Source organism: Kwoniella mangroviensis (genome assembly GCF_000507465.2).
Source record: "Kwoniella mangroviensis CBS 8507 chromosome 1 map unlocalized Ctg01, whole genome shotgun sequence".
In the NCBI taxonomy this organism is placed as follows: domain Eukaryota; kingdom Fungi; phylum Basidiomycota; class Tremellomycetes; order Tremellales; family Cryptococcaceae; genus Kwoniella; species Kwoniella mangrovensis.
In genome coordinates, this window is record NW_027062533.1 from 4,787,204 (window position 1) to 4,815,004 (window position 27,801).

The 27,801-nt window shown below is 46.4% G+C and overlaps 12 protein-coding genes across 12 annotated transcripts; 4 read left to right on the top strand and 8 right to left on the bottom strand.

Moving 5' to 3' along the window:
* Positions 1–111: 111 nt before the first annotated feature.
* Positions 112–1,871, bottom strand: I203_101783 (uncharacterized protein; the record flags this gene model as incomplete). Its single annotated transcript, XM_019150599.1, has 5 exons — positions 112–264; positions 357–1,139; positions 1,207–1,329; positions 1,406–1,666; positions 1,737–1,871. 5 exons carry the CDS (start codon positions 1,869–1,871, stop codon positions 112–114), a joined length of 1,455 nt encoding a protein of 484 aa, XP_019000192.1.
* A 392-nt stretch (positions 1,872–2,263) lies between these two features.
* I203_101784 (uncharacterized protein) lies at positions 2,264–4,260 on the bottom strand (the record flags this gene model as incomplete). Its single annotated transcript, XM_065516950.1, has 11 exons — positions 2,264–2,371; positions 2,432–2,835; positions 2,906–2,916; positions 2,983–3,085; positions 3,156–3,207; positions 3,274–3,331; positions 3,413–3,659; positions 3,733–3,852; positions 3,912–3,966; positions 4,036–4,128; positions 4,207–4,260. The coding sequence occupies 11 exons, from the start codon at positions 4,258–4,260 to the stop codon at positions 2,264–2,266; spliced, it is 1,305 nt and encodes a 434-aa protein (XP_065373768.1).
* Positions 4,261–4,956: 696 nt separating this feature from the next.
* Positions 4,957–7,459, bottom strand: I203_101785 (uncharacterized protein; the record flags this gene model as incomplete). Its single annotated transcript, XM_065516951.1, has 9 exons — positions 4,957–5,163; positions 5,228–5,248; positions 5,364–5,392; positions 5,449–5,569; positions 5,627–5,685; positions 5,748–5,801; positions 5,886–7,022; positions 7,191–7,302; positions 7,364–7,459. The coding sequence occupies 9 exons, from the start codon at positions 7,457–7,459 to the stop codon at positions 4,957–4,959; spliced, it is 1,836 nt and encodes a 611-aa protein (XP_065373769.1).
* Positions 7,460–8,761: 1,302 nt separating this feature from the next.
* On the bottom strand, positions 8,762–11,137 carry I203_101786 (uncharacterized protein; the record flags this gene model as incomplete). Its single annotated transcript, XM_065516952.1, has 12 exons — positions 8,762–8,862; positions 8,921–9,106; positions 9,165–9,187; positions 9,253–9,393; positions 9,460–9,638; positions 9,721–9,917; positions 9,974–10,182; positions 10,238–10,298; positions 10,378–10,516; positions 10,592–10,705; positions 10,771–10,878; positions 10,934–11,137. 12 exons carry the CDS (start codon positions 11,135–11,137, stop codon positions 8,762–8,764), a joined length of 1,662 nt encoding a protein of 553 aa, XP_065373770.1.
* Positions 11,138–11,573: 436 nt separating this feature from the next.
* On the top strand, positions 11,574–13,141 carry I203_101787 (uncharacterized protein; the record flags this gene model as incomplete). The annotated part of the gene is made up of 6 exons (XM_065516953.1): positions 11,574–11,644; positions 11,707–11,785; positions 11,835–11,851; positions 11,900–12,159; positions 12,208–12,794; positions 12,857–13,141. 6 exons carry the CDS (start codon positions 11,574–11,576, stop codon positions 13,139–13,141), a joined length of 1,299 nt encoding a protein of 432 aa, XP_065373771.1.
* A 378-nt stretch (positions 13,142–13,519) lies between these two features.
* On the bottom strand, positions 13,520–14,050 carry I203_101788 (uncharacterized protein; the record flags this gene model as incomplete). Its single annotated transcript, XM_019150604.1, has 4 exons — positions 13,520–13,561; positions 13,641–13,748; positions 13,810–13,890; positions 13,946–14,050. 4 exons carry the CDS (start codon positions 14,048–14,050, stop codon positions 13,520–13,522), a joined length of 336 nt encoding a protein of 111 aa, XP_019000197.1.
* A 319-nt stretch (positions 14,051–14,369) lies between these two features.
* On the bottom strand, positions 14,370–15,207 carry I203_101789 (60S ribosomal protein uL22; the record flags this gene model as incomplete). The annotated part of the gene is made up of 5 exons (XM_019150605.1): positions 14,370–14,505; positions 14,567–14,732; positions 14,803–14,931; positions 15,008–15,079; positions 15,147–15,207. 5 exons carry the CDS (start codon positions 15,205–15,207, stop codon positions 14,370–14,372), a joined length of 564 nt encoding a protein of 187 aa, XP_019000198.1.
* A 712-nt stretch (positions 15,208–15,919) lies between these two features.
* Positions 15,920–17,068, top strand: I203_101790 (mitochondrial 37S ribosomal protein uS2m; the record flags this gene model as incomplete). Its single annotated transcript, XM_019150606.1, has 5 exons — positions 15,920–15,980; positions 16,044–16,190; positions 16,256–16,637; positions 16,694–16,874; positions 16,937–17,068. 5 exons carry the CDS (start codon positions 15,920–15,922, stop codon positions 17,066–17,068), a joined length of 903 nt encoding a protein of 300 aa, XP_019000199.1.
* Positions 17,069–17,551: 483 nt separating this feature from the next.
* I203_101791 (uncharacterized protein) lies at positions 17,552–19,045 on the bottom strand (the record flags this gene model as incomplete). The annotated part of the gene is made up of 2 exons (XM_019150607.1): positions 17,552–18,960; positions 19,009–19,045. The coding sequence occupies 2 exons, from the start codon at positions 19,043–19,045 to the stop codon at positions 17,552–17,554; spliced, it is 1,446 nt and encodes a 481-aa protein (XP_019000200.1).
* A 1,293-nt stretch (positions 19,046–20,338) lies between these two features.
* I203_101792 (uncharacterized protein) lies at positions 20,339–24,463 on the top strand (the record flags this gene model as incomplete). The annotated part of the gene is made up of 6 exons (XM_019150608.1): positions 20,339–20,416; positions 20,475–20,568; positions 20,627–21,041; positions 21,093–21,118; positions 21,178–21,363; positions 21,414–24,463. 6 exons carry the CDS (start codon positions 20,339–20,341, stop codon positions 24,461–24,463), a joined length of 3,849 nt encoding a protein of 1,282 aa, XP_019000201.1.
* A 161-nt stretch (positions 24,464–24,624) lies between these two features.
* Positions 24,625–25,691, bottom strand: I203_101793 (uncharacterized protein; the record flags this gene model as incomplete). The annotated part of the gene is made up of 3 exons (XM_019150609.1): positions 24,625–24,731; positions 24,802–25,603; positions 25,659–25,691. 3 exons carry the CDS (start codon positions 25,689–25,691, stop codon positions 24,625–24,627), a joined length of 942 nt encoding a protein of 313 aa, XP_019000202.1.
* A 283-nt stretch (positions 25,692–25,974) lies between these two features.
* On the top strand, positions 25,975–27,763 carry I203_101794 (uncharacterized protein; the record flags this gene model as incomplete). Its single annotated transcript, XM_019150610.1, has 3 exons — positions 25,975–26,470; positions 26,524–26,736; positions 26,790–27,763. The coding sequence occupies 3 exons, from the start codon at positions 25,975–25,977 to the stop codon at positions 27,761–27,763; spliced, it is 1,683 nt and encodes a 560-aa protein (XP_019000203.1).
* Between the last annotated feature and the right edge of the window lie 38 nt (positions 27,764–27,801).

Below are 27,801 nucleotides of genomic sequence, written 5' to 3' on the forward strand. Positions count from 1 at the left end.
TAGTGCTAAATATTATACACAAAAAACATGAACTTGAGCTTCTCACATGTCCAACATGTACAACACGACTTGAATCATATCTCCCACTCATCATCTTTTCTTGCCTCCTCATCAGGCATGCCCGTTACCATTGACTTGACCTCGAGCAGCCCGTAAAGCCTGTTCGATATCTTCCACTAAATCATCGTAATCTTCAATCCCCACACTGAACCTGATCAAGTTAGGAGTAATGTTCAACTCCTTGAGTGTTTCTTGTGGGAGATGCTACATCCATCATCAGCCCAGATCTCTCTCTATATGCCTCATACAATCGTTCCTTTCAGCCAGTCTAGGATCAAGCTCACGATGTCACTCACAGCATGTGTCATCCCATACGGGACCTCGACCAAACTCTCCACTCCACCAAGACTCTCAGCCAAAATAGGGATCCTCAACTCGGTACAGAACTTCTCAGCTTGTTGCGCAGTCACACCCTTGATAGCAAAAGTGATCATCCCTCCAAACGGTATACCCAAAGTCCTAGTAAACTCCAAACTATCTTCTTCTACACCTTCCGTCTCTGAGGTTTTGAGGGGAAAGGGGAATTTCCAACCTAAATAGGATAATTCTTTCTTGGCATTTTTCGATATGAGGTCTTGAACGTATTCGAACGATTCATCAGTCTTCAATCCTGGATATCTAACTCTTTCTACCAAATCAGTTTGGGTAGACAACCAATGAGATAATCGCAAAGCGTTCAAACCATGTTTGATCATCCTGACTGATAAAGTTTTGATACTTCGAATCATCAGATGACAATCTCTAGGTGATGGTGATGCTCCCATCGCATTTTGCAGGAATCTCAATCCCTTTAACAGATTGGGTCGGACCTTGTTGGTCAGAGGAGAGATCGTCAGGGAACCCAAGATGATATCTGAATGACCAGATGAGTATTTGGATAATGATGACATGGTTATATCCGCCAGAGGGTGATCACCATTAGATGAAATTAACGGTGTGAAATAGTATGGCGATAAGAATGTCGAGTCGATCAGGATCAAGGGTCGAGTATCGGATGGTAACGAGTGGACGATATTGGAGATGAGTTGGACAGGAGGAACGAGAAGTAATGGATTGGTAGGTAGCTCAAGCCAAATCAACTGAAAATTGCCATTCGTGTAAGTTGTCATATCCCATAAACGGCTTGGAGACCGATGACCAACTTACCTCGGTATCTGGTCTGATGGCTTCTCTGATCCCCTTCTCACCAGCTTTTTCCATATTCAAGAAGGTAACCTCTAATCCCGTAGGTCGACTAGCTCGAGAGAGATATCTGGCCGTACCACCGTACTAACACGTCGCATGCGATCGCATCAGTGAAACCTGGCAAACACCCGTGCAGTCGCAGGAATGCGATGACACTTACCACATCATTTACAGCTAGAATGTGCCCTCCGTGCCCATTACCGTCTTTACCACCTGCACCTCCTTCTTTCTCTGACAAAGTCACCCACTGGGCTATAGCAGCGGTCGCAGCTGATCCAGAGGCGAATACCAAACTCTCTCCGCCGGAGGCATCGTGCCTCGCATCGTTGGAGATAGTCTGAGAAGGGCAAGTCTCGAGTGAAGTGAGGAGTGATTCTAACGCTGATCTAGTTGGATTACCAGAACGAGAATAATCGTATCCCTTATAAACACCAAGACGATTTATCAGCCAAGAGAGCTTGGATTAGTGCAATGAATTGAATATCACTTACACCGAGAAGCTTGTTGATTCCATCTTGTTTGAAAGTCGTAGCCACGCTTAGGCTGGGTACGACAGCACCAGTAGATGGATCAGGTTCAGATCCGATGTGGATCGCTCGGGTTGAGAAATGATCGTGTCGAGACATCGTAGCCGAGACAGTATGATTGTGAGGGGGACAAAACGAGTAGATTGGGGAAATAGCCCGTGGTGACTAGTCGATTAGATGTGACAGAGACGAAACGCTCTGACGAATTCTGAGCTATATATAGTCTATCAGAGCCCATTGACTTTTGTGCGACTATTCATGAATTTGTAAACATTACAGCAGAAGAGAAAGGAGTTGATGCGATAGATTGAATAGATTGACATGGTCATCGATGGCGCAATGGGATGGATCGTCATGAATCAGACTCATTCGGTTATCATCAACCGAGTGATCGCATCTAATCACATCATTACAGAACTATCCTAATTGAGTAGCCTCGGACCTTAATTATCACTCAGAATTGCTAATGCCGGATTAGAAAGTGGTCTACTCTACACCATGTCATCTCTCGTCACTTCCTGCTCGATACGGATCTTGATCTCGCTCGGCGAAACAGACTCTGCAGAATGGATAGCTATGGGTGAAGTGAAATTCTCCAACTACATCCAACTCATCAGTTGTTCTTATTTTCTCGTCTCGTCGGACTGGGTCACACTCACAGCCATTGGCATACCCAGCTCTGAGCCTTCGGAATCCCAACTTCCCTTTTTCTGCAAAGCGTTATTCCTCCATTCATCACGAACACCAGAATCAGGTAGGGGTACCTCGAGATGGCCAAAACGAGGTTGATCTGGATTCTCGTTGACTCTGGATAATCTGTTGGTTCCTCTCAGATCATCATCGTTATCCCATTGACCCCCTTCTCGGAGTAATGACATCAATGCGATCCCACTGGCTAAATTACCACCTTCAATGGCGCCTCTCATCTGCGCATCGGGATTACCGACCATCACTTGGTTTCTGAACGTTTCGTTGTCTGGTGTCCAACTTCTTGGTAGATACAGTAAAGTCGAGATTATCAGGACGAAGAAGAAGGATCCGAAGATGATATGAGTCAGGAGGTCTTGAGACGGGTTGAGATCATTAGCTGCTCTGAGACCATATACACGAAGGAGAATGTGAACTCAACTTACCAGAAGCCAGACTATAAATTGTGAAAATAGAGGCAAATCAGATTAGACACGTATTTCAATAAAGTCATTCAACTTACTTGTTGAAATGGACTCTCTTGGCATCTGTCAACCCGTCAATACCGAGAATCATCATACAAATGGCGAATACAGCCCGGAAGAAATTTCGAATCTTGTTGGCCTCTACAGAAAAACAAGAAATAGACTCAGTCTTTTTCGACAATTTTTCAGGCATTATTGAGCGAGAACTCGCCATGATAGAAATGTAACCTTGATCGAACATCTGGTCCAGCACCTGAAGCTTTCTACGATACCACCGCAGCCAAGTCAGTGTACGATGTCCTTCGTCTCGGGCAGGAAGATCCACTCACTACATCTGCAAGGAACGCTGGGAATTTCCAAATGACAACCGAAGATGAAAGCACCACTCTACCACCGGAACCCGTGCACATGCCACCATCTCACAATCAGCTCATCTCATAATCCCATCTATTCCCATGTTATACTTACGCAAATTCCACACAACCATGTACGGTCATGATCCTCGACATCTGCATATCCAGATCCAATTCACCTGAATGGATCCACCCCAAACCCGATTGACAAACCGTGCAAATGATGGAGATGATGATCCAAGCGTAGAAGAAGGAAGATGTTAACCATGATCTTGCAGATTTAGGCTGTCGGACAGCTCGGATAAGATGATACCAGTATAGACCTTCTTCGGCGTTTAAAGATGCTTGAATGGAGAATGCCACTGAGAATGTGAAAGAGTAAATAAGGTTAGAGTACGATGTGTCGTATAGTAGGTACAACGTAGGGATGCATACGGTTGAAGATGATAGTATAAGGTAAGTTAAGATCTCTATATTTTTGCTCATACATTGCTGGAGGGAATGGCATAGCTCCATACGGCGGTATCGTCGTCCATCCCAGATGATATTTGATCACTAGATTTTCAAAATCGTCATCAGTTTAGTTGAGCTCATACAGATGAGAGAAGACTTACGAGTCCATCCTACTGCCCAACCTATAATCATCACCGTAGATCCAATCAACATCCACTGAACCATATATAAACCTTATCAGCTGTTTTTCCATTTCGCTTGATAGTGGGACATATGGTTATTTACGGTGAGTAACACCCTAAACCATTCTTTTCTCTTGGGTAATAGACATCTACATCTATCGAATTTCCATGCATGATGTAATGTGAATCCCAATGCCTATACATTCAAGGTGCATCACACCGATAAGCCAACACGTGAGATGATGGAGAAGAAGGAGTGATGTCGGATGCTCACCGAAACGCTTAGTATACAGGCGATATTCATGTTACAGTCATTTGCGGTAGCCATCTTGTCGTTCTGTATGTGGATACGATAAGTATTAGATTAGAGATTCTTATGATGGGGTTAAGTATATCTAAAATCATGAGATCATTCTGATATCACAGCTACATATATATCTATGATATATTGTCATATGTGAGTGTAATCATTCGATCTTTGGCTAGATCCTCTGGAGTAGACTAAAGGAAACGAACCCCCAATTCATCATGTGGACCTCACTCTACCTCACCTGGTCCATCTGACGATATACTGTATCATCGGATCCAAAAGCAGTGCAATGTACACTTTTGTAAAGGTACAATCCCATCTCTCAAAGGCAATCCGATCATGTCCTTGGAGGAAAGGGAAGAACCTAAAGGTTTTGACAGTAGGTCCAAATCGAATGTACAAAGGACGCGTTTGAGGTTATCTCGTCAAACACATCCACATCCACATACACATCAATCTCCTTTTGATTGTGTGTCTGATGTGTGCTTTCCATTCGATCGTTCCTGGCGCTACCAACAGTAAGAAGTTCCCGTTCATACAACAGCAACATATTGTGATATGATTGGATGATAGTCGATATGAACAGGTCTGAACATATTTGCATCCGAGCGGTGATGGCATAATTACTATAATTATTTATACAACTGGTAAGGAACACAACGGAACGCCATTTCTTGTGTATTCCATCTTTCTATCTCTATAACACATTACCATCTAAGCAGGAGGGTTAGGTCCACTGGTGCTAGCACTAGTAGGTTTACCATCCTCTTTCTCAGACTCAGCGACATCCATGACTTCATCTTCCTGTTTACTCGAAGCGGTCTTCTCGATACTGGCAGAAGCGAGGCTGACTCGAGGTGAATGTCTGAGATTGGCTGGGTTCGTCTTTCGTAATGGTCGTTGAAGACGTCTTCGAGCGACCTATTGAAAATGGATGAGCAACGATGACCATATGAGATTCATCAGCCGATCAGCAGCAGCTCACCATCACGGGAACAGAAGATTTCTGAACCAGGTAATGCGAGGTTGAACCCAGCAAGATGCTGCGAAAATTAGCGTTGATCTCGCTCGGTCTGAACTCACCCTTGGAGTTTACCCAAACCTCGAGATCCTACAATTACCATCGTGGGTTCCAGGAAGTCAATAAGATCTGATTAATCACATTTGTCAGCTCGGTCATCAGCTGTATAGAACAATTCAACTCACCGAGCAACATGTGCCTTGCGTTCTTAGCATGAACGAATTGACATGTCACCGTGATATTCAGTCGAGTCCGCTGCAATAGTCCAGTGACTTGTTTGACCAAAAGTAATGCAGTCGTTTGTCGCTGATTCAAGGCGAGTGTCAGTGGGAGATCACTATCGAGACCTTCTTGATAGCTTACCTCCTTCTGCACGCGAAGTTTCTGAGCTCGATCCGAATTTGACCATGCTTTTGGATCAACTGGAATGGTAAAATTGTTAGTATCAAATCAACGAGTTTCGTTCCCATCATGAACCACCCACCTTTACTCTCATCTTCCTTCACCGAAATCATAAATAGCTCATCCCCATCTCTCGCTACCGTCCCAATAGCCCATTCGACCGCATACCTACTCTCCTCACTCAAATCACTCAAAACTACATATCTTCTTAACCGCTTACCACTGGCTTCCAAAGCTGCATCCGGGTCACCATGAGTGAGCGTGATCGTACATCTATCTCTGGCAAAGCTAGGTCGGGAAGTGACAAGCTCGATACCTGATCTGAGCGATTTTCGTCTTTTCGGTTGATGCAGTGAAGAAGTTTGGAACAGAGATTGAGGGGGCACGACGACGTTGGGTCCTTCACCCAAGGGGTCTTGTTCTACTTCTTCGCCGAAGAAATCCAATTGATCGTCATCCCTCGGTGATATCGAGGGGACTTCAGGATCATTGGTATCTTCCTTATCACCTTCTTCACCCGTTGCTGATCTACCGCCTAGCCCAGCTGCGTCACCTTCGAAGAAGACGGCATTGGCTTCGGTATTCTTCTCGGTCTCTTCATCGAAAATTACTTCTCCGTCTTCATCAATGATATCAGCATAGTCTTCGTCATCTCCCGATTGCGATTCCGAATCAGACTGAGATGCCGCCGAGTCCGATGCACTATCATCATCTACATATGCTGATGCTTGAGGTCGATATTTCTTGGGTGCACCGCTGACTGACTCGGCTTCAGTTTCAGGCTCAACCTCGGATTCTGCGCCGTAATTATCCTTCTTCAACGCTTTGACTTCCGGACTCTTTTCTCTTTCTCGCGCTTGTTCTCTCGACTTCCTAGCTCGGAAGAATGGGGAAGGTGCTCTTGGTCCTCGGGAAGATCCTCCACCGACAGGTTTGGATGGTTGAAGGAAGGATGCCTTGGGTGTCGAGGTTGTACTGGTAGGGGCGGTATCTGTACCAGTTTCATCGGGAACTCTTGATGGAGTTGCCAAGCCGATAGATGCTGCTTTCAGTCCTAACGCAGCGAAAGCTCCGCTTGATCGCTTGTTGAGATCGGTTGCTGAACTACTTGGGGAGATCTGACCGGGTCTTCCACGGTCGATGGCACCGAGGATCAGGTTGGAAGCCTGATTGTCGAGAGGGAGTGGAGTGGAAGTTGAGAAAGGGGTGGAAGAAGGGGGATAAGTTTGGTTAGGGACAGGTATAGTCAGCTCGTGCTCTCTCTCTTTTCCTTCCTCTACCTCCTTGATCTTAACACTTTTAGGCCTCCTGAACCTCCTTCTAGCTCTCTCTTCCTCCAAAGGCGCAGACTCAATACCTTCCGATTCCAGCCCATTTTTGCTGTTCTTGGTAGATATGTCGATGGACAAAGTCTTCTTTATCCTATTTGACAACCTCCATCTTTTATGAGGAACGATGATTGGGGAATGTTTTCAATTGGAATCTTTTGATCCTTCCTCAGAAGGGGCAAGGTCCGAGAAACTACTCTCCGGAGAAGGTCTTTGATAGGTGGAAGAGGAAGCTCTGTCTTCGATGACAGCAGCGAGAGGGGGAGTAGATAAGGGGGATTTAACAGAATCACGTTGATTTTTGCTTACCTGTAAGATAGAAAGATTTGGTGAGGGTGGCGACGGGTCCGATGAAGAGAAAGTGACTTACCTCGTCTCTACTCGCAGCTCCACTTAGGGCTTTGAGACGGGACACGGGGTTGGACAGGGAGACGGGCAGGGAGTACGATCGATTGAGGGGTGCCATTTTGGTTATGATTTCGTTGGAGTGAAGTCGAGATGGGATTGAGAGAGTATCGGGGAAGATAGAGGTATAGCAGATGAAAGGAATATTGCCGAGTCGTGAACAAAGCCAGAAAGGTGGTATGAGAAGCAGAGTTTCGGTTGATGGTCAGCACGAGGTATTTCTTGGCGTTTGAGAATGGACCAGGTTATTTGATCATGATGAAGAGTACGATGCAAGAGATGAGAAGAATGAACGTTTATGGGTATCTGTGGGAATCGCATAGTCCTTATCCTTTGTGAAAGGAAAATCGAGGGGTTGACAGGGAGCAGTGAAGCACAGACAACGAATCGATCACAGGAAGACCCAAAGGACCTCATCAAACACATCACAACATACGAGTATCAAGAGAGATAAGGTATGCGAGAATGACGACGTCTGTCCAGATGATGATGATAATGATGAGACAGCCACAATGCACAAGCACCTCTCTGCAACCTCACCTTGCGACAAGGTAATCAAGACTGCTCGAGCGCTAGTCTTACTGTGCTAGGCTATCCTTTGAACATCGTAGACATCGAGGTCCAGACAATCAAACACTTCAAACATCAACTCGACTCACCATAATTAGCAGCTTTGTGTATATCATTCTTCGTTTTCTACACCAATCGAGAGCACGTCCACGAGTGTCAGTTTGACTGTCATACCGGGACTCTCCCACATCCTGAACGACAACATTCCTTTCAGACCCAGACATACCGATAGTGCATAACGGGCCGATCTTTCCGATATTCCCAACTCTTTCAGTTGCTCGACCAGGTCCGCCTTGGGTGCTGGAGATGTTGACATTGTCGAAATGCGTGTGTAGATAAGCTATGATACAGACAACAATGATGATAGCGAGCAATGATGGTCGAAGAGAGAACGAAGCAAACGTAGTTTATTGATGATGTAGATGATGTTGATTTGCCGCTTAAATCCGTAGGAGACTGTTCCTGCCGTCATGCAAGTTCAATGAATTCCTGAATTGGTGCTCCGTCGCGTATTGGCTTCTTTCCCTCCACTCCCAAGATCGTAAGCCAAGAGCAGGATGCCTTAAGTGCATCGGACATGCTCATACCTTACGACCATGACCAGCCCATCCTTTCATGTAGCCATTGTATGTGCATCACGGCAACAAGTGGCCGCTGAACCACTGCTTATTTCCAACTGATGCAGGATATTCGACCACCGACAGTGATTGTGCCATCAGTATATAGACAGAAGCTTGGTATGACAGCATCGTGCATTCGCCAAGAGGATAAGAGAATCTCACTATGCATCAGCTCAGTCGGCTTCTCTATGAAGATCGGTTTGATCATCATTGCTCGCTGTATGATGATCTAACCTCTGCCACCCTTTCATCCCGAATCCCACCAAGACAGCAGCTACCAACTTGCCATCGTCAGTCGACTGATCCTTCATAATACCAATCTTTGGACTTACCCAACGCAACATATCCTGCATTACACCACTGAGCAGCCCTTAGACCGTCTACCAGCGCATTCAATTTCTGTTCCCCTGTCGAAATGGCGTAAGAGGATAGAGCCGACTTCTCAACGCTTGTCTGAACTAGAGTTGATATAGCCAAGCCTAGGGCGAAGCCTAATCTGCAACTTGTCTGAAATAAAGCTATAAAAATGTGCATTGTTATTCAGGTCAAAGGGACAACGTTACTAAACAAGCTCACCTGATGCGACACTCTGATCCTCACTAAGGTGTAAGAAAATATAGATATATCAGTAGATTGGACAAGTATTGGGATCATGATTACTCACGGAGACGCGGTCTGGGATATGATGGTGGATCCAGCAGCTATAGTCGCATCCGTCCCATAAGCGATGACCAAAAGAGCCCAGATATCTCCTTTCCAATATGCCCAATCGAGACCACGAACAGCAAATATGACTGGAATGACTCTATATCCCTCCCCATATCATGATCAGCTTATTGATATTCCATTACATGGGTAATGATCAACCCACACCGATATCAGACATCCTAGAGTCATCAATAATCTGGGAGATATATGAGAACTCGTCAGAGCTACTACCAGCGCCGCGACGGTACCGCTAAAGAAAGTGATGCTCAATCGAAGACCAGCTTGGAAGGGTGATAGATTGAGTACGTCGAAATACAGATAAGACGCAAAGACGAAGAAGCTCTGACATGTGGAGTATATCATCTTATCAGTAATGCTTTTGTAATCAATACTCATGGAATGATTTGGGAAATTATGAACTAACATCTGTCATTGCCCATGTACACGCCGAGGCGATATAGATGACCACCAGGTTCCTATTCTTAACAGATAGAAGTGAAAGAGGAATCAGAGGTGGTGGTTTCTTGTTATATGGGTTTTTGGCTGATCTCGAAAGTTGTCTTTGACGCCATGCGAATACTGCGAAGAATAATACAGAAGCCACGAGAAGAGCAGGGAGGTCTGCCAATTTTTCACCTCCGATGAGCAAAAAATCACAGGCAATGAATTTGACTTACGTGGTGTTTTCCAACCTCTTTCTTCCGTTTCAGATAGTGTGAAAGTCAAGAGTAAGAGGAAAATGGAGCTTCCAATTGCGCAAGCACCCAACCAATCTACTGCTTTGTCTGTGGTGAACGCCGGATCAAGTGGGATGATCAGATGACCAATCGCGAGGGGGTAGGTAGTAAGAATACCGATGAGAAAGAAACAAGGTCTCCATGTCCATCTAGGAGACTAAACAGTTTAGCTTCATATCATCAAGGAGTCAATTGATCGCTTGCTTTGTCCATTCGATCAAGGTACCAGCAACGAGCTCGCCTCCAGCTGCTCCAGCTGCTCCACCTGTGTTCTGAAATAAGCTTATTTTTTTGGCTTATCGAGCTGATTGCATGTGATGGTGTTCAGGACACAGCCCACGTACCACAAGTGATAGCTGCAAAAGCCAACGTCCTCAATCTTCCAGCTGGATACAAAGATCCTATTATACCCGCCGAAGCAGGTAAGGCTATCGCACTGGCTATACCAGCTAGTGCTCGAAAGACACTGAGACTTGCGAGGTTCTGTGGTCTCATCAATCAGCTCAATGGGAATTGAGTTTGACTTGTGTTCCGGAAGTGAAAATGAACATGTCTCACCGGCATGAACGTTGAAATGATATTGGTCAACATTAACCCCAAACAGCCTGTTAGATATCCCCTCTTCCTCCCGAAAATATCACATAACCTTCCTGCAATAAGTTGGAAGCAGCCCTGACAACCAGCCAAGCCTCCGGTCAGTATATCAAGATAAAAATCCGAAAATCAGCTGGACTCACCCAAGTTGACATCATTGACGCAGATACCCACTGGACTTCACCTGGGGTGAGATCGAGTTCAACTCCTATCACTGGTAAGGCAAAAGCGGTTTCTAGTATACTTGCAGACTACAGATCTAGAAATTTAGTTCATTCCCGGTTGTCTAACATGTTTTAGGCTCACGGTCAAACCCCATAGGAACACTTGACCCGTTCCTAAGATGAAAAGATTGGTATTACTCAATCGACATGGACTGTCAAGTCGGACAGGTAAAGGTGGCTCGTCCGATTTGCCAGATCTATGTTCCGGTGAAGTCGCATTGTCTAGTTGATCCTTGATGAAATCATGGATGGCTTTCGTCTCTGGTATTTGCTGGATCACGTCCATCATCTCAATCAAGGAGTCAGTAAGATACTGTATATGATAAGTTTCTGGTTTTGGATGTTAGCAGACGACAAATAGCTTTTCTCTCTTGATTTAACCTCATCGATTCAGGTGTTAGTGATCCATCACCTTTCTACTGTCCTCCTTGTAGACTCCTTTGTCTTTTCCAGTATTTTAGTCTGGTATGCACAAACATGCAAAAGCCTCTTTGTACCCCCTTTTATACCCTAACGATGCGATGGCCGGGATTAAAAAGGCCACTTGGTCTGGTTGGGTGGGTGGGGGTGATCGGTTATGTCCACTCCGGTAACTACGGTGCCCACGATGACTCGTCATACTCTACTCAATTCAGTCTACACTTGACATCTGTCGGTCTACCTTTCAACACCATCATACATACATACAATACTCGACACATCATACACAGGCAGCATTCACCATGTCATCCAAGATGGGTGTGACTACCCTCGTGGTAGGGATGTTCCTCACGGGATGTGCTAACAGTCTATTGTGAGTTCGATCACACCGTATCTGGCAGGGTGGACCCGCACTGATTACCGATCAATGGTCAGATCGAAATACCAAGATATGGAATGTGTAGAGGACTGTGGACCTGATGCACCTGGACCTCGACTCGATTTCGAGCAGCCTGTAAGTCCACCTCACCGCATACCATTATCGGAGCTGATGCCTGTGTTAGGTATGGCAAACGTTAAAGTAGGTTCCTTCAATACCGAATTCAGGTGGCCGCTAACAGATTTATAGTATGTTTGCTGGAGAATTCCTTTGTTTCATCCCGCTCTTACTATCATATCATAATCGAGCGGATAAGGTGATCGCACCCCCTCAAGCGTCCATGTTTACTCGTATCTTAGCAAGACTCCCACTCGGACAAAGATCAGGACCTTACGAGGCTTTGGATGAGGAAGAAGATGAGAACCAACCGCTTATTGCCTCGGTATCGGAAGATAAGCTGTTGACAGGATGGAGGGTATGCTGGATGTGGTTCCCAGCGTTCTTTGACAGTGAGCATCCCTTTCGAATATCGATGGACCAAGTTGACAACAGGGTAGTTTGCGGTACCACTCTCATGAACGTCGGTCTCATCCTTACACCCGTATCAATCTACCAAATGTCACGAGGTGCATTGGTACTTTGGGTTGGGGTCCTATCTGTCATCTTCCTCCGACGTCATCTATGGTTGTATCAATGGGCAGCTCTAGTCATAGTCACATTGGGTGTTTGCCTCGTGGGCCTATCAGGAAGTTTAGTCAAGAAACAACTATCCGACCCTATCGATCTTCTTATCACTCTCGCCGAAAGACCAGATGATGATCCAGCTCGTGTCGCTTTGGGTGTATTGCTCATCCTCTTCGCCCAGATATTTACCGCAAGTCAATACGTGGTAGAAGAGAAGATCATGTCTCACTATAAAGTCGAGCCGCTCGCTGCTGTCACTCTAGAAGGGTTCTTCGGTCTGACTACGACTCTGATCGGTATGCCATTCTTACATATTTGCTTCCGAAAGAGATCACCATATTTCGATATTCCCAGAGGATGGCATCAGATCATCTCTACTCCTACGGTATACGGTTCATGCTTCGCTATCATGTTTAGTATTGGTGCTTTCAACTTTTTCGGACTGAGTGTAACTCATAGAGTCAGTGCGACTACGAGAAGTACTGTCGATACCTGTAGGACCCTTGGTATATGGGTTGTCAGTTTGGGTTTAGGTTGGGAGAAGTTGGTATGGCCTTTCACACTACTACAAGTTGGAGGATTCGCCATGCTAGTGTAAGTCAGCTGGGAAGAAACGTCGCTAACAATCATGCTAGCTACGGTACATTCGTGTTCAATGGTCTGGTCAAACCGATCATCTTCCCTCCTCCACCCAGTATTCACCTTCCCCACGAACCTGAGTTGGAAGAGACTAGTGATGTCCCCGCAGCTGGCGCTCAGACTAGAGCAGGTTACGATGTCGTTCCGGATGAAGAGTGTGCAAGGTGATTCATTCCTCTTTCTAGTACACTTTGAAGTAAATCATTATAAACCGAGCATTGATTCGAGACCCATAGTTTAGTAGTAATGTATGTAAAATTGATGCATCTGACCTGGACTTGACGTCTTGTTGTCATTCAAATTCTGTTCTTTCTCTATTAGGCCGTCATTTGATACCGGCTCGATTCATGGCTCGAATCGTCAATTTAAGCTGAATGGTGAAAGGGATCCGGGAATGGAAGTCTACCTAGAGAAAACGATCGCATTCGCAGCGAATCTTTCGTTGTGGATCCACAGAAATCATTTGGCGTAGTGGTATGATACACAGTACATACTTGATGGCTTTGATACAACAATGGCTTCTTGATTTTACACATATGACATTTCCTATTCCGCTGACTGATCCTGTTGTCTCTTCGCAGCGAGACTCTGCGATTAAGAGATTTACTACTTTTCGTAAGCACCCATCCATACACTTCAAGGGAACAATAAAGCTAGAATTACGCACCTGCTGATATGTACCACTACTCGTACTGAACAGTCTATCCGCTTCAGACACTTCCAACTTCTTCTTATTGACATTAGTGGGAGGAGGCTTAAGGTAATTATCAAATCCCTATCACCATTTCACGTCAGCACTAAAAAGTAGGTTAAAGGTGGAGCAAGGGGACACATACCTTTATTATGTTACCTCCAGATGCGGCTGTCTCGTCTAGATAGCTCCCCTCGAACGCGTAGATGGAATGTTCCAAGTTTGCCTATATCGTCAAAGTCAGCGAAAGTGTTGATACCCATTGAAGGGATATACTTTACCAGATTGGTATCAATAGCTCGTTTTTTCTTCTGGGCCGCCTCCAGCTCTTGCAGTGCTGCAGCCTGCGCCTGCTTGGCATCTGCAGGTGGACCGGACTGACTCATGGTGCTTGGTTGAGGGTGACTTATGAATGACAGCAACAAGAGTAAACATTAAACATTCAACATTCAACGTTGCAGCTGAACGTGAACTCGTATTCTCGGCACAGTCAAACTTAGCTTACGTAACATCAGAAAAGTGAATCATCTCTTAATGCAATATATCAATCCTGCAAGACAAGCAAGCAAGCACAGCTACAGGATGCAATCCTGACATGTCTCGCGAAGATCCAAGAAATCATGCAGCGAGTATGGATCCATCATACATAGCACGTCGTGTGCTGTCAACTACCAAAAACTAACGAAAGAACCCTTTCCCTCCTTCTTAAGCTTCGATGGCGGCAACGGTCTTTCCCTTCTTAGAGCTGGAGGTGACGTCGAGGTCCTTGGCTCGGGGGACTTCGGATGAAGGGGTGGAAAGGATGATCTCGATGTGGCATGGGTGACCTTGGTATGGGTTGCTACAAATGGTCATTAGCATTGCATGTCGGTTCCACGTTTATAAGTGGCAATGGTACTTACATTCTACCGTGAGCTCTGTAGGTTCTTCGTCGGGTCTTAGGAGCTTGTTGGACAACGATGTTCTTGATGATCAAATCCTCAACTTCGAGATCCTTGGCATCGGCGTTGGATTCGGCGTTTTTGAGAAGACGGAGGATGAATTGAACAGACTTTTCGGGCCATCGTCCTATAAATCACACACCATACAGATTAGCATGAATCCCTCCCTCCATTCCAGATTATGCTTCCAAACCCACCCTTAGTAGTCTTGAATTGTTTAGCTTGGGAAGCTCGACCAATACCACCGGCGAAACGTCTGAAGGGGATGACTTGTTTGTGGTCTTGAACATCGGCAAGGTAGGTGTAGGCCTTCTTAAGGTTCATACCTATTACCAAGGAATCCGATATCAGCACCTCCGTTCTTTATCCTGCCCTGTCACATCGCAAGCGAATATAGCCCACCTGAAAGGGCAGCGGCGACCTCTCGCATGTTCTTGAAGTGAGTTCGGACATACTCTCCTCGAGCCTTGGCGACTGCAGTAACAATAAATTCCAATCAGTCCTATTAATCCAACATTTCCACCAAAAAACTCCAACGTACACTTCTCAGGGTTGCCGGCGACGACGTGGGCAGAGGCGTATCGAACCTGTTGATTTGGCATTGGATATTGGTACAGGTAGAGGAATGAGGGATAGTCGAGCATGGAATGAGCAAGGAAAGAATCAAAATTTCATCAGCACCGAACCTCTATCACGATAATCCTCCTTTTCCACATCTCCGTCTTCTACAGTTGCTTGTGAATGTGTACTGACCATTGTAATTGATGTATGGGCTTTAGCCTTTTTTTTTGATGGACAAAGAGGGAAAGGTGGTAACGACAAGAGTTGATTTTGAGAATGTCGAATTGTGCGACTGTTGCTGAGCCAGTGAGCTTCCGTCTGAGTGAGTGAGTCAGTGAGTGAGTGGTGGTGAGCATTTAGTGGCATCAATTCTTGAATTTGCACCATGCACCACCATACACCAAAAAATTGGAGATTCCCATACAAAAGCATAGAACGGAGTTTCTCGGTGTTTTAACGACAACTTGTGGCAATTATCTGCTTCCGGTCTGAATCCGCCCTTGCTGATAATCCGATCAGTCGGCATTCACGCGAGTCCCTCTGCGATGAGCCTGATAACCGTCTCGGTTGAGATCAATCGGAAGAGGATGCATGAAAAAGTCAGAAATCTCGACAACTGCTCGTATGCCTGCAGTGATCTGTTGACATTCACATTGACATTGACAAACGATACGACCAAGTTTATTCCCCAGACCCATACCCACAGCGCCTGCTAGAGAATATCTAGATATATACGTCCGAAATCCGAATACCATGAAAGGATCAAGTGGATCTGCGTTGAAAGCTCTTCGAGCGAGTGTGGTAGTACGAACAGGTGGGTTGTAACAGGAAATCTCGTCCAAATTGAGGGATCACTCACCATCTTGACTGTCTACAGCCACTCGACCTCTCTCAACTTCAAGTGCCATCACCCAAGCAGAAAGTTCCACTCGAGGACAGGTGTATCCAGGTGAATCAGCAGAGCAGGCATGGAAGAGGAATTTGAACGAAGCGAGAGAATGGCGTCGGAGAAGAGATGCTCAGCGTGAGTGGCAGTGGACCTGGTCCAGCATAGAGACGTCATGCTGACAGATGGTTCTTATTTCATAGGCAATTCACTACCTCTCTTCATCCCACAATCCGCCAACCCACCTCCTCGACCCCGCTCACCTACCCAAGCGACACTATCCACTCTTCTCGCATCCGGTGCAGCTCTCGGTCATTCTCACAGTCTCACTTCTACAGCCTACACACCATACATCTACGGTAAACGAGCTGGTCTATCAATCATAGACCTCGATCAGACGTTGCCTATCTTGAGACGTACAGCAGCGTTAGTCAGGGATGTGGTGAAAGCAGATGGAATAGTTTTAATCGTAGGAACGAGGGACGGACACAAGAAGATGATACATCGCGCAAAGGAGAGGTTGGAAGATAACGGATATGCGGTTAACGATTGGATGCCTGGTGTATTGACAAATTCAGAGACATTGTAAGTGAAGTAGTTCTACCATTTTGTCGAAGAAAGACCTCTGATTCCTCTTTTAGCTTTGGTATCGAACCCATGCTCAACAAATCGTATAAACCCGATCTCGTCATTTTCTTAAATCCATCAGAGAATACAGCAGCTATACGAGAATGTACTGCTCGTCATATCCCTACAGTCGGTATTGTCGATACAGATACCGATCCTAGGATAGTAACATATCCCATCCCTGCCAACATGGAGGTGAGTTGGATGTAGCATTGAAGGGCGTGATCGATGTAGCTCTTGCTAATATTTGGGAATAGTCCATGCGAACGGCCGAACTTGTGGTGGGGACACTGAGTATAGCGGGACAGGAAGGAAGGAGGTTACGTTTGAAGGAAGCGGAGAGGAGGGCGACCGAGCAGAAGGGCAGAGCGAGAAGGGATAGAAGGTAGTCACTAGATGCATGAACATAACGGCTCAACGATGGACCATGTAGATGAATCTGGGATGGTCTGAGTGCTTCTTCATCTTACCCTAGGCAATAAGGCATTTTTGTGAGCTAAGATACACCCAACAAAAACACCGGTGCCATCGATTGATCAGTAAAAAGGTCGCAAACTTCATTTCACTGCTACCCATGAAATCATTGCCATCGCTACTGACTCTGCTACTGTTGGTTTTATGATTACTGATTATATGATTATATTATTATATGAAAAGTAAATAACTATACTGTATGGTCAACGTGAACAGGAACATATTATTATAGGATTGTAACGTATACGATCGAAATATTATAGTGTGGTAATGAGAAGCTGTATTATAGGGATTGGAAAATTTATAATAGTACGATACAATTCAGCAGACTAGTGATTGAACGCGAATACTGTAGACCCAAGTCTCTACCTATTCTATCGTTTTAAACAGATCTATCTCTATAGCTTGGTCAGACTCGCCAATGTCGTATCTTCAACTCCCTCAACCAATTTTCTAAGCACCCCCTCAAATACCGTCTCCATCCGTTTAACTTCTTCTTCCACCGCGACTGACCCTTCCTTCCACACCGTGACCAACCTCAATCCGGCCTCGTGACTGATCAAGCTCACATTGAAAGGTGGTGCATAAGGCGAAGCTTCTTGACCCCATATCAGATCTTCCGCTCCTTGAGGTAATTTCGTTACACCTAAATTGGAGAAGCTGAAACTCTCGTTGAAGGGAGTCTCAGAGTATGCCTGAGTCAAGAAGAAATCTTCCCATTTGGTCACACGTCGAGGATCTTCATGAGGAGGATCGAATTCACCATCTGGTACCCAAGCTAGCATACCCATATCCATTCTACCGTATTTAATCGATTGAGGATCGATAAGATGATTTGAAACTTTCGTAGCGACTGTCCAGAAATCGTCATTCCCCTCTAAGGGAATATCCACTTTATGAGAACTGACGAAATTACCAGTACATAGAGGATGACCCAATGCTGAATCTCTCTCTGATCGAGGTGTAGAACCCCGTATGATAAATGGAGTAAGGGTATGTCGGTAGACCGACCATACGCCTACCATGTAAATAGCCTTGAGAAGACCATGTAACGTTTTGATACCGTGTTCTTTTGAGACGATTTTGAGCTTGCTGAGTAAGTCGAGAGGAATTGAAATGATAGATTGACCAGCTGGTAAATCGATGGGACCCTGTCGGATACTTGTCGATGGCCAAGTGGGCGATTTCTTAAAATATGATTGTATGAAATTAGGTAGTTTCGGTAATAGCAATTTATCGAATACGATTGGGAGGAAATACCCTAATGAAGGTTTCATATCGACGGTATCTTCTACTCTGGGTATACTGGAGAGTTTCTCATATGGTAATGAGGATATATCATCGGCCAAAAGACAACCGAGAAGGGCAAGAAGACCTCGACCGTCATTATAGATATGATCAATCGCCAATGTCAGATATGCTCTGGGTTGAGCAGGATGGGTATGTATTCGGACTTGCCAACTCGGACCAGAGTAGAAATCTTGTTTTTTAGCTAATACATCGGGCTCTTCGCAGAATACTTGTCCAAGTTCTTCTTTCGCATCGGATGAGGGTGTGTAGGTAGTGTGGAATAGAATCTCAGAAGGTGGCCATACTTCCTTTCGACTCTGAAAGTATGGTTTGGTGCTTCGTGCACCTTCGACACTGGCGTACAGTAGTGGGAAATGTTGTTGTAGCTCAGTGATTCGTCGTGCGAGGAACGAAGTTGAGGGGAGAGCCGAAGCCTTTGAATATGCGATGACGACCACAACGACGGCTGGGAAAGTTGAATTGCGCCTGCAAACGCTGTATCGCTCGTGCAGTGATACTGAATACAGATCAGCTTAAGACATACTCCATGTCAGTCAATACTTACGGTATCTTTTTTCAACAGAATCAGTATCAGCAGACATGATTGAACCCAAGTGACGGTATCACAGCTTGTCTGAGATAACGTACAGCGGTACAAGTCGTAGATATACAAATATACGAATGGACGATTGTGCTGTCGTATGCTTAACTTATCAAGCTCTACTGTGACCGTTCGGACACCGAGCACCAAAGCGCAATCAGATGTGCCTGACTATCTATCCGTCGGGGCCCGACAGCAAATACAAGCTGAAGATATGAAGCAATGCCACAAGGTCAAGGAGTTGATATGTCATTCTTCAGGTCATATGAGAGACACATAAGGCAAGGAAGATAGAAGGGTCAAATGGCATGCCAGTGATCTTGCTTACCCATGCTCTTGTGACAGGGTGTGCGAGGACATTTTTAGACCTGGATTCGCTCTTGGACATAATAGATGCAACACTTCACAGATGATACGACAATGTAGCATGACCGTATAACTCGCTTTATGTGCATCAAGCACTAAACACGCCTGATAGTCTTGCAATCAGAAGCAGCTGTTCCTGGAATGCTCAAACAATCCTTGTTGTAAGACATACGGATAACTGCCGGAATATCGACCATCCATAGCAGTCAATGGTCGATGGTGACCTGGGATGTCCATACAACATTAGGAGATGTGTACAGGTAGGTAAAAGCACTCCTTTGTCCTCGAGAGGATACACGACAAGAGCAGGTTAATTGACTGCATGGTATCTCACCGATCGATTGAACCACGATCCCAGGGGAGTCTTCATGAAGGGTTGCCTCCTGATGCATTTCGCCCGAGGCTATGTTCATGTTCTCCCTGGTCTTTGTGACAATTGCTATATCATAACATAAGACATGAATTGAGGTGAACAGATACAGACTGTGGAGATGCCGGATGACCGCGCCGATCAAAGAAAGGTTCTTGTCGTTATGGAGGTATATACATGTTGGTGGTTGTTTTTGTTCACCACCTTTATTTTAGCACCATTCTTCCATTCTCCCCTGAGCATCGCAACATTGCAACATTGTCTTTTTCTGTCTCTCAATAAATGTCAGTCATACAAGATCAAGTCACACATCGCTGCACCAGTATAGTTGTATAGCCCCAGAACGACAGAAAATCAAGCTACACGACACTTTTCATAGGAATTAGCACCACGCGCGGTATACAAACCGATAGATTTCACTTTGAACGGTTGATATTACATCACGACATCGTTTGTGCTGGACGCGGCTCTCAACATCCATCAAGACCATCTCCACTGCGTCCCAACACTCGCTTCGAGACTGCGATCAAGGTGGACCGCTGAAATCTGAACCACACAATGGCAGCGCCTCGGCGTGCGGGAGGCCAAAACAATTACAGCTACACTGCTAACACCGCGAACAACAAGCAGGCTCAGGTGGGCGATGTCTCCTCAAGACATGATTTCACTCTCGCTGACTTATACCCATGTATAGCTCACCAATGCATATCAGGAACTTGCGAAGGAGCTGGGCACAGACAAGCTCAAGGTGGTGGGAGGATACACGCTAGGACGTGTCATCGGTGAAGGTGAGTATGAGGTTCTTACTAAGCAGGTTGTAACGTACACTGATGTTCGATCAATTAGGTACATATGGTTCTGTTCACATTGCTACTCATCGTCTGACAGGCACTCGATGTGCGATCAAGAAGATCCCCAAGTCATTCACCCCACACCTCACCAGAGAGATACACCATCACAGGCGATTACATCATCCATCCGTCGTACACTTACACGAGATTATCGCTACCGAATCGCACATATGGCTGGTCACCGAGCTATGCAGTGGAGGAGAACTGTTTGATTACTTAGTAGAGCGAGGGCGAATGTTAGAAGGAGAAGCCAGGAAGCTATTTGGGGAGTTGGCTGTAGCTGTAGGGTGGATGCACCGACAAGGGGTGGTACATCGGGATTTGAAGCTTGAGAATGTTCTGCTGGATGGAGAACTACGGATAAAACTGGGTGATTTAGGATTCGTCAGAGAATGGCAGAGGGGAAGACTGTGAGTGGTAATGAATTCTGGTGATGAGGGATCTCACTGACCTGTACCCAGGATGGAGACTTTCTGCGGAACCACTGGTGAGCTATAGTCCACTCGGAACAATATAATGACTTATACTGATTGATCGCCCACTCAGGCTACGCAAGTCCAGAAATGCTGGCTGGGAGGAAATATCTGGGAGTGGAGACCGATATTTGGTCCATGGGGATCATCCTATACACATTACTGTGCGGAGGACTACCTTTCGACGACGACGACGAGAGGGTGATGAAAGAAATGATTATGAAGGGCGAGTATGAGGAACCAGAATGGCTAAGCGAAGGTGAGTATACCAAATGTAAATGATTCATCTCTCGCTCACTCCTTTCGCAGAGGCTCGATCCCTCATTCGAGGGATGCTGCAGCAGGAACCCTCGCAACGTCTCACTATCGAAGGCATCTTCAATCACCCATGGTTCAGGATGACCATCGTTGATCGTATACAAGGTCATGCTGGTGATTCCCATTCCTTACCTCCTTCACCTCTTCCTACGAGTCCTGGTTCGGGGGACGAGCTCTTCGCCGAGCCCTTTATGAATAACGGATCATCATCTCGTCTCACCCCTCACATGGCCCAGCCATCCCCGCTATCCTTACACACTACTACCGTTCCTCATGTCGAGTCTGAACCCTCCGAAACATCTGTTGCCGATAGCGAAGCTGGCACTGGAACTACTCCCCCCACCACTGCCGAAGAAGACGACGGAGAAGATGCGGAACCACCTGTACACCGTGTGAATAGTAGCGAATTCAGCGCAACCGAGAAAGCCCTCGAATTGCTTCATCCAAACAGCAGTCAGTCGACTATCAGAAGACCAGGCTCAGCTTCACCAAAGAGTGGATCATTAGTGAAGAACAGAGTCGCGATGAAAACACACCTGGAAGGGCAAAAGGAGGAAGATGAAGATGGCGAGGTTGACGACGTAGCCGCCAGTCTACATATACTCGATGACCACTCACTTCACCTGCCTGTCGCTCAACACTCACGTACTCCTTCGCGAACCAAACGACGTTCGGTATCTTCGACTATGTCTATGGAACGTCGTCATTCCCATCACAGTATGTCAGGCCAGTGGCAGAGGTATCACCCCGAGGACTACCTCACCAAGCTTAACGAGGAACGACCACCACCCTTTACTACTCCCTCGGAAAAGTACTTGCTCAATCAGCTGAACGATATGGGTATGGATACTGGTCAGCTCCGACATTCCGTTGAAAGCGACGCATGCGATTCAAGTGCTGCGATGTGGTGGATCTTACGAGCCAAGCAAGCCGAACGAGGTGAGACGGACGACGTGATCGTTGCGCGAGAAGCTACAGCCGCGAAGAAAAGGGAAAAGGCAGCTGCTTATGCCAGAGAAGAGAGACGAAAAGCGAGAGAAGCGGCAAAGGAACAAGCTAACGCAGCATCTGACTCCCTCGAAAACCGTTCACCAGCTGTCACCTTCAAAGAAGAACCAGCATCGATACCGGTAACACCGTCATTTACCATTATGGATCTGGGTGCACCCATCACCGGACCTAGTCAACCTTTCTTTGCGTCTCCGGATAATCTACCTATGTCTTCCTCATCTTCAGCTATTGAAGCACTCAACGCTACCAACTTACCGCCTTTCGAACTCAAACCTTCTCCTGGAACGCTTACTCCGCACTCTCAACCTCCCACGACTCCACCTCAAGAAAACCCTCGAGATCTGCTGTCCACACCTGACGCTTCACCTGCTCGTGGTCGGGACGAGGAACGCAGCACGAAAAGGCGATCGCCGTCCATGTCTATGCTTCAAAGAGCAACTTCAGCTTGGGTAGGCAACAAGAAGACTGAGGAGAAAGACCGAGTGCAAAGAGAGATCGATTCACCTGCTTCGTATAAGGATGAAAAGCGAAGCACTTCCCCATCGAAACTTCACAAACCCCCTCCCAAGCCCAAGACACTTCCCAAGGCGGATGTGGAACATGACTCGCTGCTACGGCCATCTCCTGCACCCACTCCTCCCCTGATCAATACCCCTCTCTCCACTCCCCAACGGGAACGGCCTGCACCATCTCAGCGCCTTGGCGCAGCGGTAGATCTGACGGAAGAACTTCCTGCATCTTCCTCTGCTGGATCCATCACAGCTGATCAACTCGTGGCTGGCCCTTCGAAGGCTATCAAAGGATCCAAACGAGATAGTCTGTGGACTACTTTCCGTCATTTGTTCAACGAAGACAAGCGTAGGAGGAAAAGGGATATACCTGGTTCACCATTAGCGGCGGAAGTGAAAGCTGCTCCATCGGTTGTGCTCAGTCGTGGACCCAACGCACGTGCCCCACATATCAATAGAACACCTCTGGCTGTTCCGGGATCAAGACGTACTTCACTCGATGGCAGACCTGCTATGCACTCTCGCCGGTCTAGCAGTGTCAACTCGAGGCGTTCCTCCTTTGACGGGCATAATTTACACGATCCTAGCGAGTTGAGTGGTCTCTATAGGCGAACTAGTCAGCGAAGTCATGGTAGCCAGACTCCCACCTCGGATCGCGAACACATCGACTTCCCTTCCCGGCCAGGGTCAGCCCATTCTTTGCAGCGAGGCAACAGTCGAAGATCGTCGATGTCGGTACGCTCCCCCTCGCTCATCTCGGACAACGCTTCCGGCCGCTTCAAAAATGGCGCACCGGCTTCACCTTTACATAATTACCGTCGAAGAGCTCCCGGAGGAAGTGATTCATCTCGTGTACGGCATTTTCGAGTCATCCATGATAACCAATCTCTACGTCCTTCATCGATAGCATCCAGCATCAAATCCAATGCATCGAGCAGAGCGTCATCAGCAGAGGGGAGAAGGGAAAAGGGTGGCGGAGATGATGTGGATGATAGTGGACGAGATGATGCCTCTTCATCACGCTCACAGCGCCGGCGAAGGGAGAGCAAGAGCTCGCTAGCTCATCAGATCCATCGTAACAGATCACCACTTTCAGCCCAGGCAAAAAAGGGACCCATTCGTGATGTCTTCCAGAAGAAGCAAGATGATGACTGGATATCAGAAGAGGAAGAGGAGTATGCCTGTGGACTCGGTCAGATCGGTAATAGTAGGATTGCTGGGAGTTCCAATACGATGTGGATTAACGGTTCGAGAGCGACTGCTTCCCCTACGAGCGTGAACGCTTCGATGAAAACATCCACACCTTCCACCAAGCGACGTGAGAGAGGTAGACGAACGAGTTTGGAGGAAAGGCAGGAGAATGAAAAGGGGAAGAACAAGGAACCTACAGGATTAGGTATAGGTCTGGACAGTACGAGCGGTGGTGGTAGTGGAGGTGGTGGAAGCAGAGCGAGAAGAGGTTTACCACCTGGAAGATCGGCTGCGCCTGTCATTGAGGAAGAAGAAGAGGACGAGGAGTAAACCCTATCTTTGTATCTGCTATCTGGACTTGTAGGGGACAATCGAATTTATCTTTGCTCAGTACAGTACACGAATCATTATAATGCATCTAATGAATATATCAACAAATCCTGCGGTTGACATCCTAATAATGATACAACATGAATGGTTACTACGAATGGCTATGCTTCAGTAGGTAATGCCGGTCTCATTTGCCTCTTACGCTTTTGCGATCTGTTGCGATCGGTCTTACCGATGTTCATGATAGAATGCAGTGGTGGCATAACCTCTATCGTCATGAGATCCTTGTCAGTATAGGCATGTGTATCGATGCTACGGGATAGTGCGATCGTACTCACTCTTTTCATAAACAAAATAATTGATAATCTCCTGCGAACCTTTCTCTATAGCTTTCTCAACCATCCTCGTACCTATCTCAACTCTATCGCCCAATTTAACTTTCTTGCCATTCTTCGATCCTTCCTTGACAGGTGATGGAGTTGTTTCCGAAGGATTCCTTTCTACTAACAATTTGACCATTTTCAAATCTTTCATCGAAATAGCTATATCCAGAGCGAAACAATCTTTTATACCTGGATCGGCACCATGTTCAAGTAAGAAAGTCACTAATTCGTAATTTGACGTTAGTATCGCTCGAAATAGTGGATAGCCTTTATGAGAATTCGGGGATGATTGATACTTGTCGAAAAGGTATTTGATCAGAGGATGAATAGGTCGACCAGGATCAAACGGATCTCGAAATAAACGGCGAGGGATTTCAGTACATTGTAAAGCGGGCGCAGTAGGCTCTGGTGGCGGTGTAGGCGAAGGTGATCTCGATACTGATCTGTCCCGCCGCTGTTTTCCTTTTTCGATTGATGGGGTGGAATTTCTTCGTTTGGTCTCGGATGATAATATAGGAGGTTCGACATAACCCCTACGGCGATCCCAGATTTTTCGTATTTCCTCTGCGACTTCTACGGTACATATCAGATGTCTCAACGATCTTGTAAGAATCTCAGTCGGACCATAAGCAGAGTACAGCCGGAGGAGATAGGTGGCAGCGTAGTATGAAGACGGACGATGGAAGATGGAGTGAAGCTGGTGGTTCGTGCAAGGGAGAAAGGGGTTGAGTGCGAGAAAATGTATATGATGAAGCAACTACACAACGAAAGTCAGCGCTTCGCACAATACAAAGGTGGTAAAGGTCACTCACTTCTATGGGTAAATCTGTCAGTGTCACTGGCATGTTATCATGGATGATAAGTGGGTATGAGTATGATCATGTAGATGCATATACTCTTGACCAAGATATCACCATCAACCATCAACGATCAGACACTACTCTTACTGGAAAAACAAGAGAGCCGGTGGGTGGATGTTGTGTCACGTGACCTGTCTAACAGCAGAAATCGAAGAGAACCGTACTGAGGCAGAGCTCCGATATTTAACGATGACCATCTCTAATGCATGTAAAATATATCCCCCATCTCACTCACCTGTCTCCATCAATATACACCATTCTCACAGCCATGAGGTCTTCGATCAGGAGGGCAAATCTGCCACGACAAATCGCCACCTCTTCAAGGGGGTCATCTTTGATCCGATCTTCCGCTGTCTTGCCTCTTCGATCTACGGCTCCTGTACCGTCACAACTCCAGACGCGGAGCTTCTTTGGGCTCTTCAAGAAGAAGGCTACTCCCACAGTGTTCGAACCAGAACCACCGCTCTTATCTCAGGATGATCTATTCCATCCCCTCTCCCAATCACCATTCCCAGCGCTCAGAGAGAAAGCAGATCGGATAAAATCAGTCTCGCTCTGCCCTACCTCATTTGAGAAACATCATGAACGTGTGAGGCCCGCTTTTGATTGTCCGGATTGTGGATGGCCAACGCATAAGAGTCAGGAAAGGTGGGAAGAAGGTAAGGAAGAGCACAAAGAATATTGTGGAAGACTGAGAGAGGTCAATGAGGATGAACACGATCTAAGGAGTGGTAGGAAGATGGCGGAATTTGAGAATATGCCTGGTAAGTCAGACACTTCACTATGAATTCGATAATATATTAACCCGTCAATACAGAGGAACAGCCTTATGAATCAGCAATCAACTTTGCTTCTTGGGATACCCTCTTCTTCACCCGAAACTTCCTTTCAATAGACTCCGATCGATCCGTCCGACATGTATCCAAGATCCTCACGTACCCCATGACCATTGCCGGTGTCTTACATCAGAACGGACCATTCACCTCTGGGAATGGTAGAATCACTCGAGAGGGTCGAAGGAGTATGGCAGGTGAGCTAAGGGTCGTGCAATCATGCCGCTTCATCGCTAATGAACCTCCCTAGCTGTTCACTCCATCCTCCACTTGCCGCCGGGCGCAACTGAAGGTACTGTACCCGAAAAACCTCAACCTCCCTTCCGACTTTTCCTCCTTGGTGCACGAGCCGAGTCCACCTTACCACCACATCTCTGGGCTCAGCTGTGTTGGCTTTTTCCTCGAACCAATTTCAACATCTACTTTATCGGACCTGAGGTCGGTTTACCATTAGTTAGCGCCGAGCAGCGTCAAAAGAAGGAGTACGCTTTCTCAGAAGAAGGTGGATGGGGTGTACCAAGCTACACGCTCAACTATAATCAACGACTTTCCCTCACTTCTATTCGAGCACCTTACGAACAGATTCACGAACAGTTTGGGCCCTTTGACCCCTACACCGACGTATTCTTTGCTTTCTCGCCTGGTTTTGGTTTCCCTCATCAACCTCTCTTGGAAAAAATCACAAAAGGTGGTAAAGGTCAAATCACATTTGACCGAGCAGAGGAAGTTAACAAGTCCGAAGCAGGAGCTACTGCCGAGGATGCTGCCAATGCTTATTCGCCTGCTGAGGTGGATGGAGGTGAATCCAAAGATGTCCCTTACGCACCTCCCGAAACGCTCGTCCAGGCTCAGACAACGTGGAGAAGACCATTACAACAGATCTTAGAAACCAAATGCCCATTCTTCTTTACTGCTTTCTCACCTTTGGATTTGCAGCGAGACGTTTCAGCTTTGTTCGGTACCAACCCCCCTTCAGCATCATCACCTGGTTCAGCCGTTCGAGAATTCCCAGATTACGTCGCCTTGCCTACAGGTCCTATTGAACCTATCGAGGGAGTCACAGATGAATTTGAATTGGTTTTGACACCTGGTGTCAATCCCTTTGGAAGTTTGAAGTGGGAGATTGCAGAATGGGATGTCAGAGTAGGCGTGAAGACGAATTGGGGTACTTGGGGTATAAGAGGAAAGAAATACGATGTTGTCAATGGTAGAGATAGGGCTTAGACTCGACTTGCATGCAGACCACTCATGGTATATATATA